Source organism: Vidua chalybeata, chromosome 9, assembly GCF_026979565.1.
Source record: "Vidua chalybeata isolate OUT-0048 chromosome 9, bVidCha1 merged haplotype, whole genome shotgun sequence".
Taxonomy (NCBI): domain Eukaryota; kingdom Metazoa; phylum Chordata; class Aves; order Passeriformes; family Viduidae; genus Vidua; species Vidua chalybeata.
In genome coordinates this window covers 22,915,030-22,932,994 of record NC_071538.1, presented here as the reverse complement: position 1 = coordinate 22,932,994, position 17,965 = coordinate 22,915,030, and the positions used below count along the sequence as shown (strand labels likewise).

General features: G+C 35.8%; 1 protein-coding gene across 2 annotated transcripts in view; it reads left to right on the top strand.

The window, feature by feature from the left end:
* DPYD (dihydropyrimidine dehydrogenase) overlaps nucleotides 1-17,965 on the top strand; it is a 339,118-nt gene that overhangs the window by 18,338 nt on the left and 302,815 nt on the right. For both annotated transcript variants that reach the window (XM_053950943.1, XM_053950944.1), the window contains exon 2: nucleotides 4,964-5,074. In XM_053950943.1, the coding sequence (XP_053806918.1) occupies nucleotides 4,964-5,074 (111 nt within the window). The remainder of the gene's footprint in view (nucleotides 1-4,963; nucleotides 5,075-17,965) is intronic.

Sequence of the window (17,965 nt, the reverse complement as noted above, 5' to 3'; positions counted from 1 at the left end):
ATATTCAGATATACTAGAAAATATTAGTGGAAAAGCCCCAGGTATTTGTTTCTGTCAGTGAAGTAACACTTGCATAGCTTTGAAATTAATTGTTTAGTATGCTCATTACTCTTAGAAAAAATAAATATGTTCTCATTATGTTCACTTGGTGAGCATATGTATCTTGCAATACATTTAATGTTACTTGCTGTGAGGGAGATTACAACTCTTTTTAAGGAAATTGGGTAGATTAATGGAATGGGGTGGGTTAAATTGCTCTCCACATGCATTCCCTAGCATGCCTGGCCTACTCCCGTATTTTAATTGATGTATGTAAAAGTGTTTAGCTGAGGGGGCTCTGTGAAGCAACAGGATTAAATCAGGATATCAGCTGTGTATTGCAGGGGCTGGGCTAGGGAAATGAGCTGTGTGCTAAAACAAGGAGACTGATACATGGGACCTTGTTTTATGCCCAGTCACAGTTTGCATGTGAACTGTTGCATTTTCCACCTCTTCACTGTGACAGTACATGTATTGATCTGTGGTGAACTTCAGCGGGTGTTTTGGGGCTGTTCATAGGAAACTTTCCCAACAAGCTACAGGAAGTCCACAGAATCCTTGAAACAAGCAAATATTTACTTCGTCTTTTTAAGAATTTTACGGAGTTTTAATATCACAACCTGTGACAGAGCCTGAAGATAGATTTTCTGATCCTTATTCTCTCTTTGAATGAGCAGTAACAAATATGAGGATTATTAAGCACTAAATACTCCTGGTGCAACTCATTGGTTTCAGTAGGAGGCTCTCCAGAAGAAGAGTGATCTTTAACTGTTGAATTTTTCCAAATTTATTGTTTTGAATGAGAGATAGAGTCCATGTAAGCAGGACCTCTTGCTAAGGTTGTTACTTTTGGGGAGAAAAATATAAAGCCAAAGATTTCACACCACAGTGCTTTAAAGAAAAGCTTTCAAAATTTGAATTAATGTCACATAATTTACAAAGACGCTGCTAGACTTGCAGGACTTTTTGATGACTGTCTTAAAGTTACTGCAGTCCCATGTCCCACCTGTGTTCTAAATTATACTTTTTTTCTTAATAACATCCTCTCTCTGCCTGCCCCCCAGTCTCCACTGGCTTTGGAGCATTCCCAATGAGCAAAATGCTTCCATAACTTTATATTTTATTTTGCAGAATATGCACTTAATTAGGAATCACATTTAATTGAAATAGCTTCTTCTGATTTCAGGAAAAGGGTGGCTTTATGAGATGAGAATAAAAAGTGTGTGACACTTTTAATGAAATTAAAAGCAAAATGTGTTTAGAAATTTATGTTGCATCACTGCAGAATATGTGCCAAACCTGTCTTGATTTACCTGAAAGTGCTATATCAGAGACAGGACTCCCAGATGGAGAGTGTATCCTATCCTGGATGACTGCTTTGAAATCACTTACTTGGAACAATATTAATTCAAATTCCTGATAAATTACTCAGTGTGATATAACATGCTGTTTTAAAACTTCTACAGCCTTTTCATTAATAGATGATAGTGAACATTAGAGCTAGTATTTTTTGTGTAGACTTCTTAATCATGCCATTTAGAGTAGAAGCTAAACAATAAACATCTAATGAATGGCTTATGGTAAGTTTAATCTCAGAAGCTGTGTTGCTGTTGGCACAGATCAACATAACCATCCATCAATAAATTCTCAAAATTTAAAAACTGTAGCTATGACTTATACATGCTAGTCATTCTCAATGTACATTACATAAGAGTAGTTTATTGCATTTTAGGATACTTGCAACTGAAATCGATATTTATTAGACATAACAAATACGTTCCTTTCTAGAAGAGGATGTATTCTAAAATTGAACCATTCTTCTATATTTTGTAACTTTTAATAATTGTTGTCTTTTAAAATACCCGAAAGAAATAATTGTCCTGGGTAATTATTAAAGGAATGCCTTAAGGTAATTATATTTGAGCAAGTCATCTGCAAAATATATTTGAGTTGCATTCCACAGAGATGGGCTCCTTGGCTTTTATCCCATAAGTGAAGTCTTCAAATTAATCTCTGGAAATAGTGAAGGAAAGTATAATACTTTAGTGGTGCCCATAATCATCAGTGCTGTGCAGAGTTGCAGCTTCAACTCGATTGTGCACGTTGTGCTTCTGTGCCATGAGTCACAAACTCACCATGGGCTCAATTCACTTCTGTGTCCTTACTCATAGCCCCATGTCTGTCTTCGTCAACAGAATACCACAATGGATTTCTACTGAAGTACAGTATCCTTATATTCTGATTTGCAGCCATTAATGATAATGGATTTATATCTACTATTAATGAAATAAATGGAGCCAGTTATGTAAAAGTGTAAAGAAAAAATTAATAGGTTCTGCATTACAGTACAAATAGCATCTTAATGTGAAATCCAAAGTTCACAGTACTTTGAAAACAGATGCATTATGCACCTGCATCCTCTATTGGGGAGCTTGGGTCTTGCCCTTTCAACATCTGGAGAGATCAAACAATAGCTCATCTGTCAAGAATGAGAATTTTTGTGGCAGAATTAGCATGGGATTCAGACAAGCAAGACTGCAGGTGCCGAAATAATTCTCCTCACCAATGAACTCTTCCCCTGCTCAGATGACCAGTGTGTCTGAGAGACTGGAGGTCTCGGGTTTCCTTTCTTGCATATCCAAGTGTTTTGTTTAGTTGTGTGTATTCATTGTTATTTGCAATACACTAGAACTTTCTTCTTTAATTTTGCACTTACTGACTGACCCATCTGAATTTATTTGTTAAATTTACTAAATGTCTGACTAGCCATAAGCTGTGAAAAGCCGACCAGGGAACTGAAATTAATAGGAAGAAAACACCCTCGCTAATTTCACTTCTGACACTTCAGCTGACCCAAGAGCATTTACATTATTTTCCTATTTAAGCAGTTAACTTCTGAGTTGTTCTTAAACACCAGGGACCTCTAGTGAGAGCAGCCACTTTGGCCAGCAATCCAAGATTTAGGCAGGTAGTATATTATTTATGTAGTGGAAATATAAGCAATTTTTATATTGTATATGCGATTTAGTATTTTAGTATTTTCTGTGCCAGTTTTATTTCAGATTGAATTCTGGGACATGCTGTGCTATGTAGTCCTTTTGGATTTCTGCAACTGTTGCTCTTGGAGCCATGCTCTTGCTGCAGAATTCCAACAGGAGCAAACATATGGGGATTCTTCCGTCCTTGGCTTGCCCCACCATTTGTTCCATGTTTTAAACCAACTGGTGCTGTACCCAGTGGAGTACATCTGTTACAGTTTATTGCTAGAAATTTGCAATTCATTTCAGTTTGCTGAAATAATATTCATGGCCAAGCATTAAGCAATTACAAAAGAGAGTAGACAAAATTTTGCTGCAATTTTTATGTGATGTAAAACCTACTACCCAGCTTGGGTAATTTGGGCATTCAACAGTCAGATAATGTTCAGTTGAGTTTGATCATCCTGAGAAAATCAAGGACATCCTGAGACATCCCTTATGTGGATGTCCCTGCTCTGTTTTATTTAAGGGCAAAATAAATTGGCATAAATAACCGCTGAATGCATTTGGTTGCTACATCTTGTCTGAGGTATTCATCTGGCGAACACCCTGAACTGGAGCAGAGTCTTTGCTGCTGGAATTGCAGGGGGACATCCAATAACAACCTGTAACTCTTTGTGAAAGTCAACGGCATGATGACTGCTAAGTAGTCTATATGTTTTTTGAATGTTGTACCTCACTTTTTGTCCCTGTGCTTCAGGCAAGCTGGGAGTTACTGTGTTGGGCTATGTTGTTGTTTGCAGAGGTGAGGTTTCTGGTTTGAAGGAAAATTGGATTACCAATCATTACCTTCTGAGTAAGGCAATAAGTAGCTGAATAGAAAGTGGCTCCTTCACATTTAAAATAAAAAGTCCCCATAATCAGCGCAATAAAATCTTAATACAAGAGATGACTGTTTCATCATTATCACCCTCTGAAGCAGATTTTTAAAATTACGAGGAATCACAATATAATATTCATAACCCCATCACACTCGTCATGTTTCTGTAAGTCAGTCTCGCACATCTTTGACATATAGTAACAGAATAAACACACTGTGCTCACCACAGTGGAGACATGTAGTGCTAAAGCCAAGGCTTTCTTATAGGTAAACTTGCAAACTAATTCCAGAAGTTACAACCAACAATATTCCTGTTTTTGTTCTCAATCACAGAGCTGAGTCTGGATCTGTCTCTTGGGTGCCTTTCACACTCGTCCCTTGAAATAAACGAGGTCACTTTTGCCATAGAAGTTGGTTACTTGCCTGATTTGTAAAAGAGTTTTTGTTCCAAAATTTGGATTTAATTTGTTGAGTTACACTAGGATAGTGAAGACGTTGCAAACTTCATTCTGCCTGTGTTGTCAGACCCACCTCTATGACTGAAAAGTATGGCTACATTCCTGAGATTTATTTGTGTCCTTGCAAATAAAAGTATTTTAAGATAAATGACTTAACTCATCAGCTCACTAGGCTTAGAAGGAGATTGTTTTGACGGAGAAATTGGAGTTTATACTGAAATTATGAAGCATTCAGAAATAACCCAGATCTTTAAAAATGTTTTTGCTTATTTTGCTTCAGAAGTGTTACTTGAAGTGATACAATGAACCAGAATTATGTGTTTCTTAATGCTGTACATAAAAAATATCTGGGAATGGAAGCCATTATTAAAGCTACTAAATATAATTCTGTTTTCTAGTAATCCTAGAAATGTCTTTAAATATTCATCATCTAAGTGGCACGGACAATACAATCTAAACAAATTAGTATGGTGCTGGGCTATAATGTGGAATAATTGCATTTGGTTTTACAGCACTGTAAATAAGTGTGTAAAGTGTGATCTAAGAGGCTTTGAACCTTTATGGAAATTTTAATCTATATTTTAATGTCTTTTGCTCTTTTTCCACAGAACATTCTGGCTTTAAATCCCCGAAAACAAACACATGCAACTCTTCACTCAACTGCAGCAAAGAAACTAGTCAAGAAGCAATGGAAACGGAATTCTGACAAAAACTGTTCAGTAAGTGCACGTTTATCATTGCATCTGGAACATGTTTATCATCGCATCTGGAACAATCATTGAGGCTGAAATCACAGCTGTGGGAGAAAAAAATTAGTGTTATTCAGTAGCCGCATTTGGCTTCTAGTTTGTTCCTGTAGATACAAACTTACTTTGTGATGAGCTGTTTACTTTTCAGAACCTATTACATACTTTTTCATTTTTGGTGATTTTAGTAAGTGTTTGATACAACTTTTGTGCCTTTTGTTATAGAGTCTGATCCCTCTCAAGTATCACATCCTGAGCCGTGCTGAGCCCCTTGATTTCCCTGGGTAGCCTCTTCTGCCACTTTCTTCTTCTATTTCTGTTTTCCAAGAGTCAAACTGGGCTGAGCAGCACTTCACTATTCTTTCTGAGACTTTTAAAGATAATTTTATTTTGCTACAGAAATAGCGGAGCCTGTCATATGTATCTATTTTTATATATAAATAAATACATAAAGCTTAGATTAAAATGTGACTCTGGATTTTAAATTTTGTGCATTGTATTTTTCAGGAAATAGTTGATTTTGGAATAAACGTTTTTCTTGCTGTAAACTGTCTATACTCTTCTGTATTTCTGCCATTATATATTGTCATTTTCTCTCTAGGTATTTGAATTCCTAGTCTCAGTGTGATATTTGACTAATCCTGTCAGACTTTTTTTGTCTCTTTGATCTCTCATCTGATTAGAAGGTTTGTAATGTTTTTACTGTCTTCCTACAGGTTGTCTTACATAATCCTCTAAATTCAGAAACCTTTTAGGTAGAGTAGTATCCTTATGGGTATAATGATATTAGTGTCTTTTCATAATGTTGTTAAAACACCTTCTCCCACTATAAAGGAAAATTCAGGTAGGTAGTTGATTTTGTTTGTAATTAAAAATATGTTATCTAAAACCCAACAAAACACAAACCCAACCAAAAATGCCAAAAAGTTCCTCAGTTTCTTAAAATCATGAAATGTTTGTGAACTTGGGTGATTATTTTGGGATTTCTGATGCAGATATTGCCCACAACTGTTTGTTTCTGCTGCAGAGAATGTTGGGCAGCTTAGCAAGTGGCTCCTGGGCAGCTGCAGTTTACACTGTCATGTTTTCAGGTGACCTGAAATCAATACCAGGCTGTAAACTCCTCTGTTTTCACAAGGTGTTTGTTAGGAAGCTCAGGTATCCATGCAGCAGGGCAGCTGGGTATCTTTGTAGTAACCTAATTAGCTGTTCCAATGTAAATTATTCTGGTTAGTTAAAGTGTAACATTCACAGAAATATTTTACTAATGGGTGTGTTAACACCCATTTCCTAAAGTGTCTAGGCTTTTAAATCACTCTTTGTTATCCTTGAGCTGTTCTCCATGTCAGCCTTGCTTGACTTTTTTATTCAGTTTACTCATAAGGTGTTTGATATGTGCTGTTGATTTTGGCAGTGCATATTTTTCTAGAAATTGTCTCCCCGTGTTCCTGCTGTTAGCTCTGTGTGTGTACCTCATGGTGTCTCAAATATTTCTCGATTCCCAAGGTCTGAGCTTCTTGGCTTGTGCAAACACCATGGATTGGGGTTCATTGCCAGCCTGTATGCCTTGTCTGGATTTTCAGTTGAAAGACATTCTGAACATTGTCAAATATTCCAGGATGATGTTTTGGCATAGGTTTGCAGTCTAATAAACAACTTGGTTTTATAGTTCTGCAGTACTACCTGGAGATCTGTGTAGTTATTAGCACACTGTCCTGACAGGAATCTGCTCATGGTGTACAGTTTACAGGATTAAAAGTTAGAAAGAAACAAATGTGTATATGGACAGATAGAACTACTTTCATTGCAAATAGTTTTAATACTGCTTTATTATATATTATTTGGTAGAAACATCACATTAGTTGGTTTGCAAGCTATTATAGGAAATGTAAAGTGCTAGAAGGACCTGTAAAGGGATAGTCCTTAGTTTTAGATGGGTAATGATCCTAGTTTTTAAAACTGACGTCAGAGATATGTAGCTTACTCTTACTGTGTAAGATTTACCACATAGCTTACTATTAGCTTACTATAGGAGAAAAAGCCCTGAAAAATGAAAAAATCAAATATTTGTCTGGTCTCCCATTACATAAAAGACATCAGTAAAAAATAAAAGACCTTTTACCTTCTCCAGATCATTGTTGAGTAGTTTTAAGTAAAAAATAAAATAAAATGGTTGAATCCTTTCATTGCTTCCCTAAATTAAGAAGGCTAATGTAGGAAAGGATTCATTGAACACAGTTTTCTGTTTTGGTCTAAAGAGCCACTGGTGATAATGTTAGGCCTGCTAATGAATAGATCAACCTCCATTTGAGGGCCATATGAACTTTATTTGTTTCCATTTCCTTAAAATCTGAATTTGACTTCTAGCTTTGGATTCTTTTAAAGCTGTTCTGATGCTGCCTTTGCAGAACTACTGTTGAAAGGAAGGTGGGAGTATGAAAATACAAAACTAATTAAATTAACAGCCCTCAAAACTCTGAACAAAAGCTGCATCTGCTGAGGCATGCACACAGTGACTTTGTAATGTCTAATACACTTCCAGATGGCAGACTTACATATTTCTTCGGAATAATTACACAAGTGAAATTTTAACTCCTAGCCTGCTCTGAGACACTTTGGGTTACCCATTTAATGAGTTCTGAAGTGGGAATGGAATGTCAATATCTTTACTCAGCATTGAAAAGGTATTCTCCTAGAGGAAAGTTCAATTATGCTTTCAATGAGTATTATTGTTTATTTACTATGTTAGCAACCAAATGTTGCTGTAAAAATTATTTATAGCTTTAGGTGTAAAATTAGTCAGCTTTCCTTCAGAAATTTTAACTCAGAGATTTGTATCAGAGTAGGATAACTGTGTCACCCTCAGTAACAGTGTTAGACCTAAGCATTAACAGTCTTGTGTCTTATGAATCTACTGAAAAGAGGTATAAACAGATGCCTCCTGTTATCTGGGGTAACAAAGATTTCTGTTGTCCAGAAAAAATTAAAAGTAGAAGAGTTTTGAAATGGCTGTTCTAATAGTAAGCATTAAAGAAGGGCGCAAAATTTAGGTCACATTAGATCATCAGTTTACAGATAGAACAAAAGCAAAGGGGTCAACTGTGAAACTGTGAGGATTTGCTTTGATTTCAAGTCTTTCCTAAGTAGTTCGGGATTGTTTAGACTTCGGAATAATATTTTTATTTATTGTTTCCAACTCTTTATAATTACATTTCTGTGTGAATTTTGTGCTTACCTACGTTTAGGTCACCAGCTAGGGGGGCAACATCGTGTGCATTTGCATTGCACCCAGCCCACTGATTTCCTTGCTTTATAAATAGGGTTTCTAAGCATTATGGGACAAGTTTTGTTTTACCTTGTACATGGGAAGGTTTGTAATTTAAATGAAATTTGCCTCGACAAGTTTTATAAATTGACTTGTCACTGGCGAATTCAGTGGGATATTTTAGTCCAGCCTTCTTTTTGGTAATGAAATATTGTAGATACCTACTAAGGATAGGTGAGACATTTATATAGATCCACCTATGTATTCAGACGTGCTTCAGTTTCTGCATTTAGAAATAATTGTAACATTTGCTCCAGATGGAAATGCTGGAAGTATTTCAACACGACAAGAAGGTGAAAAGGAAATGGGGTTTAAATTGGTTTGCAGCTAATTGCCATAGCCTGTAACAGTATTGATTTTCTGGCAGTAGTAGCATTGTTCTTTGTCCTTACATGTGCTAAGCCTGATCAGCATTGTGCAAAAAGAGCCTCTCTTCCATGGCCAAAATAATTTTGATGCTCATCTCTTTTTGGTTTTGGGTTTTCTTTTTTTTTCTTTTCTTTTTGGCAAGGGCTTACTTTGGGAAAGAGACTTTAACTGTACTCTAATTTTTTCCAGCAATTAGAGAAAACCAAATTCTTCCCCTTGTCTTTTTCTGTGCAACATTAAGTTGCAACTACCAGATTGCTTTGTGTTAATGATGCAGCTTGAGATCTGCAATTCATTGCAAGATGTAACAGCTCATGTTGCTCTTTACGTTCAGGGGACGAGGGTACTCCCTTAAAGCAGTAGTAATAAGAGCTTGCTAAAACTTCTAAGTGCTTTTCACTTTTGATAGTATTTCTGTGTCTGTCTCTGCTATATATAAACATCTGTATAAAGAAATTTTTTAAAAAAAGGTATGCAAGTACCTCTTGATGTACGAATGTCCAAGCTTGCATGGAAAAATCGGTAAACAAGATGATCTTTCTCAGCTATAATCAGTCTGTTACTCTAAGTATTGCCTTCCAGTGAGGTGGAAAAAGTTCACATTTTTTTTGTGCCTAATCATGTATCGTGCTTACAGAATAATCAAATTAGCATTTCACAAATAACTGATGGATTGAAGCAGAAATAGTGCAAATTGCAAACAAGTAAATAGAAAAACCCAGTACACCGAAGGCCTGAAATCAGGAACCTTAATGAATAAATGCTTTTTCAGTGAATAATTTGTCCATTTCTAGACATGTATTGATGATTCTATATTTATAAATAAAAAATAATCCCAAATATTGTAAAATAGAGAACACTCATTAAAGGAAATCAACTCAATTATATTTATAATCTAAACGTATAGTTTACCTTTGCAAATATTTATTTTTGTCTTCATTGCATGTGAATATGCAAGTTTAGCTCTTTTCTGAATGGGTATACAATGGCAGATGTCTCTCTAATCGCTGTTCTATTCAAACATTAATTGGTAGAACATATGTAGAATTCTACTAGTCTGAATAGGTATAGGATAGCAGCAGTCTCTTTAATCACATCACTATTCAACCACTAATTGGTGTGATGATTAAGGGACATTAGAGGGAGCACTTTGACATCTGATTCTTTGAACTGATGTCTGCTCGAGCTGTGCTGTATTCATCATGGCCAGACTGATTTCTTAAATAAAACGCTCTGATTCCCAAATGTGGAAAATACTGCGTTAGGATCTATTGAGGTGATTAGGGAATTTGAGAATGATTCTTTTATTTAACTAGTGATTGACTGTATATGCACAAACTATTCATATGAATAATACATGGGTTGCTGAGTATCAGAAAGAGCTGAGAAGTAACATCAAGAGATTTTCTCTTTTCTCATAGTGTCAATAATTAAATATTAATACGCATTTTAAAATGTACCAGTTTAATCATTTAGCAGTCAAATTCCTACTCATGCATTTTTTAGATTAACTAATTACTCTGCATTTTCTCTTATCGATAGCATATGCTGGCATTTATAACCCTTTCACTGGAATAAAGTGGTTTACATGTTTATATACGATATCACACATACTGGCTCCAAGAAATGAATTTCCTTGAATCTTATGTTTTATATTAGTTTCAATATCTTAAGGTGTTTTCATTAGAATATCTCAATAGCTCCTAACTTGCCTGGATGCAACAAATTAGTGGTTTTATGCACATTTTCTGTGTATTAAATTGCAAATATTGGGTGATGGCAAGTTGTGCCAAATGCTTTCTTAGTACTGCGCAAAAGGTTCCTTCTCACCCCATGGCTCTTCTGGAGTGCTGTGCAAAACCATCTCCAATCCTTTAACTGCTGTTCAGAATTCTTCAGGTTTGGTGTTCCTCTTATTTGATGTTGGATGATTGCTCTTCTATAGAGAAGCATTCATTTTTAGTGAGCAGCATTTAGTTCCAGGTATATTTCTGATCTTAATAATTTCAAAACTGAAGTGTTTCAGAGTTGCAAGTTGTTTAGTTTTGCACAAAATTATATGACAAAATGACAAATGCTTATCTGCTTAAAGTGCTGAATTCTAGGTAAGTCCAATTCATTCCCCTTCATTAAAGCTGAGCAAATCAGAGTACAGATAGGATCAGAAACTGTCTTCACTGTCAACTTTCAACTTCTGCTTAGTATATTCTTTCAGATGTAGAATTCTGTATACTTTCCTGTTGTTACTGGATGGGAGATAAAGGTGCCTTCTTACACTGTTTTTTTTGGAAAACAGAAAAAATACCAAGACTAACTTATCTTTCTTCAGGCCTTCTACACCCACCTTTTTTTTTTCTTTTGCTTTTTTAAGTTATTGCCTATGCTGAAACCAAGATTGCTCTTTCCTCTACTAGACTTCCCTCTTCTATAGTGAAGGCCATCAGACATGTGCTGTTCCTTCTGCAAGAGTGTTGGATTATCTTGTATTTATGGCCCAAATTCTGACCCGTTACTTTGGTTTGATTTTGAGATTCTCTTCTTGCCTTTTGAAATGTTTCGTATCTATTCCTTCCCTGTTTCCCTTATTCCACCAAACATTATGACAGCAGAAACCATTAGTACATTATTTTTTCCAATTAACCAAGTCACCGAGGTCTTGGGTGAATCATGAATCATCTTGATTTGGGTTATTTTTTGGTGATAGAAAACAACCTAGTTGTTTTTCAGTTAGTTGCACACTCACGGGATATTTTTTAATCTAGTCTACATTTTTAGTTGGCTTATGAATATGTGCTATGGAATAACTGGGGGGGAAAAAAAGTTTATTCAAGATTTGCCACATCTACTCTGCCAGTTATTCTTGAGTTCCTTCATCCTCTGAAAGACAGAAAATAAGATTGATTTAACATGGGTTTTACATGCCCATGTTGGCGCTAGATCACAATGTAAGTTTTAATATATGTACTCAATTTTCTCTGCCTGGGGGTATGATTTCTGTTTTCATTTTTTTTTTTTCTTTTTTTTCTTTTTTTTTGTTTTCCCTCCCCCCCAGTTCCTCTCTGTAAAGGGAAGCATGATGTCTGTCTCTTCTGACCTTTTGGAACCACAAGCCTTCTAGTGAGTGCAATTGATAGTGCTCCATGCATTGCTTCAGTTAGTTCCTCGATGACTCAGTGATACAAGAGCTGAATCAGTCTGATTAAAAAGAATAAATTATTCTTTTTTTCTGTGCTCAAGTCTGCAGTCCCATGTTCTTGCTAAAAATATTTTTTAATGTTGTAGTTATGACTATACCATGCTATTTTCATGAAGAGAGCAGGAGGGCTGTTGATTCTGCATCACCTATTTGCTCTGTTGTATATAATCTGTGCTTCTCTTAATTTTCTTCTCATGTATATAGAACAGTTTTCTTACTATCATTTTACAATTTTTCCTCTTCCTTTTTAACTTAAATTTGCATAACTTTCTGGTTTTATTCCCACTGTGTTTATGCAGTTCTTTTATACTTAGAAATTTATCTACTCTAGGTATGTGTCAGTTTCTTTTATGATTTTGATTTCCAGGCCGTTGGGGGAGGCATGTTATGATCATAAAGGTGTGCTAAGAACACTCTTTTGGGTCAGTTTTTGTTTTGTTTGTTTCCTGTTTGTTTTGTTTGTGGTTTTGTGGGGTTGTTTTTTTTTTGTTTTTGTTTTTTTTTTTTTTTTTTCTTTTTTTCTTTTTATTTGCTTTGCTTAGGAATAGCTCCCCTTTGTGAATTTCTGTAGGGTTTGCAGTTTCTCCTGCTTTCCTTTACTGGTCAGTATTACTCTCAGGAGACATACCAGAAATTACATTTTCTGAAGTTCACCATCCTCATTCTTTTACCCTCACCACTTTCTGCACTTGGAATTGATCGTAATCTATTACAGAGGTAAGTCATTGATTGTAAGACACTTTGATTTTTTAAATGCAGCCTGTAAACCACAGATCCTAATAATGGTAGCATGCAAGTATTCTTTGATGTGATAATTGACAAGCTTTGTTAGTAACAGTCATTTAATCAGAAACACTAATACAGAATTTTAAAAACAGTATCAACTCTTACCAATCTTATCAATTCTGGTATGAATCTGAATGGACTTTATCCCTTTAGCAAGTGGATGAAGTCATAGAATAAATACAGAACATAATTTTCATCAATTTTTTTTAAGTTAGTTCAATATAAATTCTATAGAATAAGGTAAACAGTTCAAAGACATCAATTTTGAGAAGATTATTAGCATTTGAAATATACAAAATTTATTTGGAATTTGAATCCCAATTTATAAAGAATAGTTTCACACTGAACTTAAAACAACTTCAAAAAGTTAAGACTATAAGGATTACCCATATGGAGTTGAAACAAATGGGATTGATTGGCAAAGCAGGAAATACAGAGGGAAAAATGAGAACTTTCAAAAGTCAAGTTGAGTCACTCTGGGTGAAAGAAATTAAAACAAATAGTAAAAGGTTATTCAGCTATATAAAACAAATAGTAGAAGATTCTTAAGCTGTTTAAACTAAAAGAAATAAAAGAACAAGCAAAGTCAGTGTGAAGATAGGATTAAGCATCTTAGGTATTGTCTGAAGTCTTTGTAAATTGTTGTTCCTACTTTCAGTAAAATGGGAATAAAGCAAGAGGTGGCTAAATGGGCAGAAAAGTGCAGAAGTGGAAATTACGCCAGACAGGCCAGGAGGAAAACTTGAAGTGTTTTATGTTTGAAGTCAAAAGAACAGAACAACAATCCATAAAATTATCACAGAAAAATTGACATGTGAAATTACAAGCTTTGTAGTAGAGCAGTTCTTGATTAAAGAAGAGGTGATGCAGTGTGTGTGTCTTGAAAGACAGAGCAACTCTCTCGTGGGCAACTCTCGCTCTGTTGGTCTCATATTGGCAGCATGCAAAACTTTGCAAACAAAATTTGAAGCAGAGATTTATTAAATGCATTAAGGAAAATGGAAGATAGAATAAGGCGTATTGGGCTTTATTCTTAGGGATAAATTGTGACACACTAACAAGGGTTTTGGGTTTTTATTTTTGCCAATTAATAATGAAGCGTCATCTGCTTAGATTAGAATAGTAGCATGGATAAGGAACTGGCTAGAGGGGAAATGAGAGTGAGAAGTGCTTAAAAAAGATCTGCTGGGCTTTTAGCAGAGCTTTTCAGAGGATCAGTCTTCAGATTCACAACATTTAATATTTTCATTAATGAGCTTGACATAAATATTAGGAGTATGTTACAAGAAAGTCGACAGGCACTGTCAATACAGAAGGAACTAGAACATCATAAAGAACCGTGTGACACTGAAATTTAGAATGAAAAAGATAAGAATAAATTTAATAGTGCAATTAGGAGGCTGTACAGCCAAGGGCTGAGGATGAGAATGACTAGGAGCCTAATGTCTGGAATTAAGCAAGAAGAAGATTTAGAAATACCAACTGATCAGAGGGTGATGGTTCCATTAACTGGGTAAGAAAATCTGAATGTGAACTGGATGTGAAAGCAAGAGGTTAACTGTGATTGTCCAAGTTGTCACTTATAGTCTCCTGTATGCTTTAATGTTTTGGACTGTAGGGGTTATGTAGAATAAATTGCTTTTAAATCACAACAGATACATAGTGAGTGTCATTGAAATGTTCATGGGGAAAAATGGGTCTGCCTTCAAGTAAGGATCTGGTTAGTGGCCAGTAAACAAGGCTGCACACTGAGCCCAAAGGTTGAAAGGCTAATGATTAGGTGTGCCTTCTTTGTTGTGTTTTCTAAGTCATGAAACACATCTATGTGAAATAGCATCTGACTGTGTAATTAAAACTGTGTTTGCTGCATGCATGTGCAGGAGCCAAATGAAGTTTTGAAACCTTTTTTAGGCATTTTAAATTTAAGTGCCTGACTGTGCAATGCCTGTGTTTGTTTTATGGTCTGTATGATCTATGGGTTCTTCTGTGTTCTCTAGCCAACTCTATGTGCCTTACTTCAGCCTTCTATTTTTATGAACATTACTCGGGGAATGAGGTTAATTGTGTACCTGAATGCTAGTTTCTGTCCTTTGTTTATTTGTGTGGATCATTTGCAGCCTGTCTTTACTGCATAACAAGTTGTAGCTGATGTAGATTAATGCTGTTAAATATCTTTTTGAGGTATGTGCTCTCTGATCTGCTTTCTTTTCACTTGCTACTGATGCAAGTGCTATGCAGACATGAAATTGCTTTTAGGCTGATTCAGCTATATATAAAATTTCTAAGCAAGAATGCTTATTTTTTATGCCCTTCAGAAACAGTGTTAACATTTTCATCATTTTGTGGGGCTTCATTGTAGGTTTGTCTTTAGCTAAATTATGTAGTTATCTTTTGTTTTAGCATTTCTAGTTTTTGACTCCTCTTCCAAGACTCCAAATATCCTTAAAGTTTTAGTCCCTTGCATAAGTATCATTTCATCCACTTTCTTCCTCAGAGGTGGTTAGTGAAAGAAGTCTTTCAGTGCTGTGGAGCAACAACAACAAAAAAAGGACTGTTGGTGAAACTAGCTTAGTAGCTTTGTAACTCAGTGTAGCTCATGCTGAATCATCAGTACTTTGAGAAGTGTGGACTTAATGAGCATTTGGTTCTAACTTTTGAAGACAGAGCCCATAAACTTGCATTTTAAAGAGAAGCGTTGGGGGGAGAATTCACTTTGCTTTCACTTCTGTCACATCTGAAGTATTTAGAAGTAATAAATATTGAAAATCTTTTAATATTGAATCTATAATTTTTGGGGACAAACTTCACTTTCCTTATAATTCCACTTCATTTTTGACTATGCTTGGACCATTTTTCCTACCCTATACAATCTGCAGGCTTTTTTTTTTTTTTTTTTTGGAGTAAATCTGTCAGAAGAAGCCAATGAATCTCAGCCACTAATAGCTACTGTGGCTCAGCCACAGTAACTATTAAGAGTTGCTTCAATTTAACACATTCTAATTACAAAAGAAATCTTATTTACATTCTGTTTCTCAAAGATTGTAACAGTAGTAGTATTGGTTAGCAGCAATAGCGTGAAAGTTGCACGTGTTTTACAGAGTCCATTAGAGACAAGAGCGCAGTGTGCATCAGAGTAGGTGTGTAGCCATTTCTTGTGCTGTTGCTGATGCTTTCTCTGGAGTTTTCTTTTTCATTTGTTTTCCTCTGCATTTATTTGTCAGTGAATGGCCAAACAATGTGAGAAGGATCTTGCATATATTTGTAGCAATAAGTCTGAAAAGCTCTGTTGCCACCAGGGCTCTAGAAGAGCTGTGGAGAGGTACAGGGCGTTGCTAGGCAACACCGCATGGCCACAGATAGTATTTTTCTTTTAATTTATTTATTCTTCAGTTTGAGTGTGTCCTGCTTGGAGCCATTTGGGTAATAGTTAAGCAAGCACATAGAAATCAGAGAGCTGCAGGAGTGGAATAAAGGAATGCAATATAAAAATGTAAGAAAGGAAAAGACATGACACATAACTAAACGACCAAGAGACATGAAATAATTAGTAAAGACTAGAGAGAAAAAGTAAACAAGCATGAGGAAATAAGAGCAGGAGAGAAAAAAACCCAAGTTATGAAAAAAAAAAAAAAAGAGAATAGAAAAGATAGGGCACTATTGAAGAAAAATTAAAAATTGAAAGCTCAAACAGTTTATACACAAGGGGAACAGGGAGCTTGCTGCTTAGGAATAAGAATTAAAAATCAGAGATAAAAATGACTTCAAGAGAAAAGGGAGAAATTTGGTAATGATGTTAAAAGAATGATGATTTTTGTTTCTTTTTGATTTGCATCATACTGTTCATTCCTATTACTCTGTTAGCACATATGCAATAGTAGCAGTGACACTCAGGAGCTGAGGACTGATTAATAAGTCCAATATGTTTCCCAGAGAGGAAAAATAATTTAAAGTAAGAGTTTCAGTGTTATTTAGAAATTATTCAATCTGTCTGTTTGGAAATAGCATTTTCAAAACTAGGTTATTGCATTTTATTGAAAAAATGTGGGTGATTATACCAGGGGTGCTAGGTCAAGCACTGGTTGCACAGAGGGAGTGGGTTATTCATACTCACCGAGTTAAACACGATAAGTAGGGGCAGGGCTGTCCTGTGCAGTGTTCAGGGGACTAAAAAGCCTTCACTTGGAATAGTTGGAGCCATTTATAGGCTTGAATAGCATAGCAATGTGAGGAAAATTCTGTGCCAGAGCCAGCCTGGCTGAGAGACCCATTTAATTAGCTCAGGAACTGTGCTACCTGGCCCAAATGTCTTGAGCACTGTTTGTGGGACCCGAATTAGACTCCTCCAAACAGTGCTAAGCCAAATTCAAATCTAGGAGTCTTGCACTGCAGTTCTCTTCTGGTGTATCTTGGCTCCGTATGGCCCTGATTTGCTGGGGATTGCTGGGAAGGTGCTTGGCTGGTGCTTTGGGGCATATTTGTATTGTTCACCTCAGCTTGAATATAGCAATTTTCAAGAGACTAACAAGAAGGGGAATACAGCAGCCTGAGCTGCCGAAGGCAGGCCAGAAAGTTTTGGGAGAAGACTACTCAGATTGAGACATGAAAGCTTCCAAAGAAGTAAAAACCTTACAAAGAAGACAGTAAATGAGATACAGAACCAGAAGAGTGCATAGTGCCGTAGTGAGGTATTGAGTAGTTAGTGCTCTTCTCTCTAACACTGTAAATGGAACTGAGACCTGAGGCAATATATTTATCCTGGATGCTGTTCTCAAGCTAAATGTGAATAAACAAGCAGCATTACAGCAGCATTCTCTTAATGCTCTTTTGAATGCCTTGCTGAAAGATGCAGCTACACATGAGCCCTGTTAATTTCTGTGTATAGGAAAGTTATTTTTCATGTGATTTCTTACAGAAAATAATACCACTTATTTTCTTAAATTTCTTTTGGAAGATTCTAAAGCTTGTTAAACATGCATTGTACCTTCAAAGAAGTTTGCACTTATTTGAGCAGTTTTCCCTAATTTTTGGTTATGCCTGTATGTCTGTAAATAGATGGCACAACAGAGGTGATAACTTCATAGGATTTGCAACTATTGTAATAGCCTCATACCTCTGATTTTATTAATTTTTTCTTGAGAGGGAAAAAGCATTTTAAGTGTTTATACGGTCCTACTTTGTTGTTTCTTTC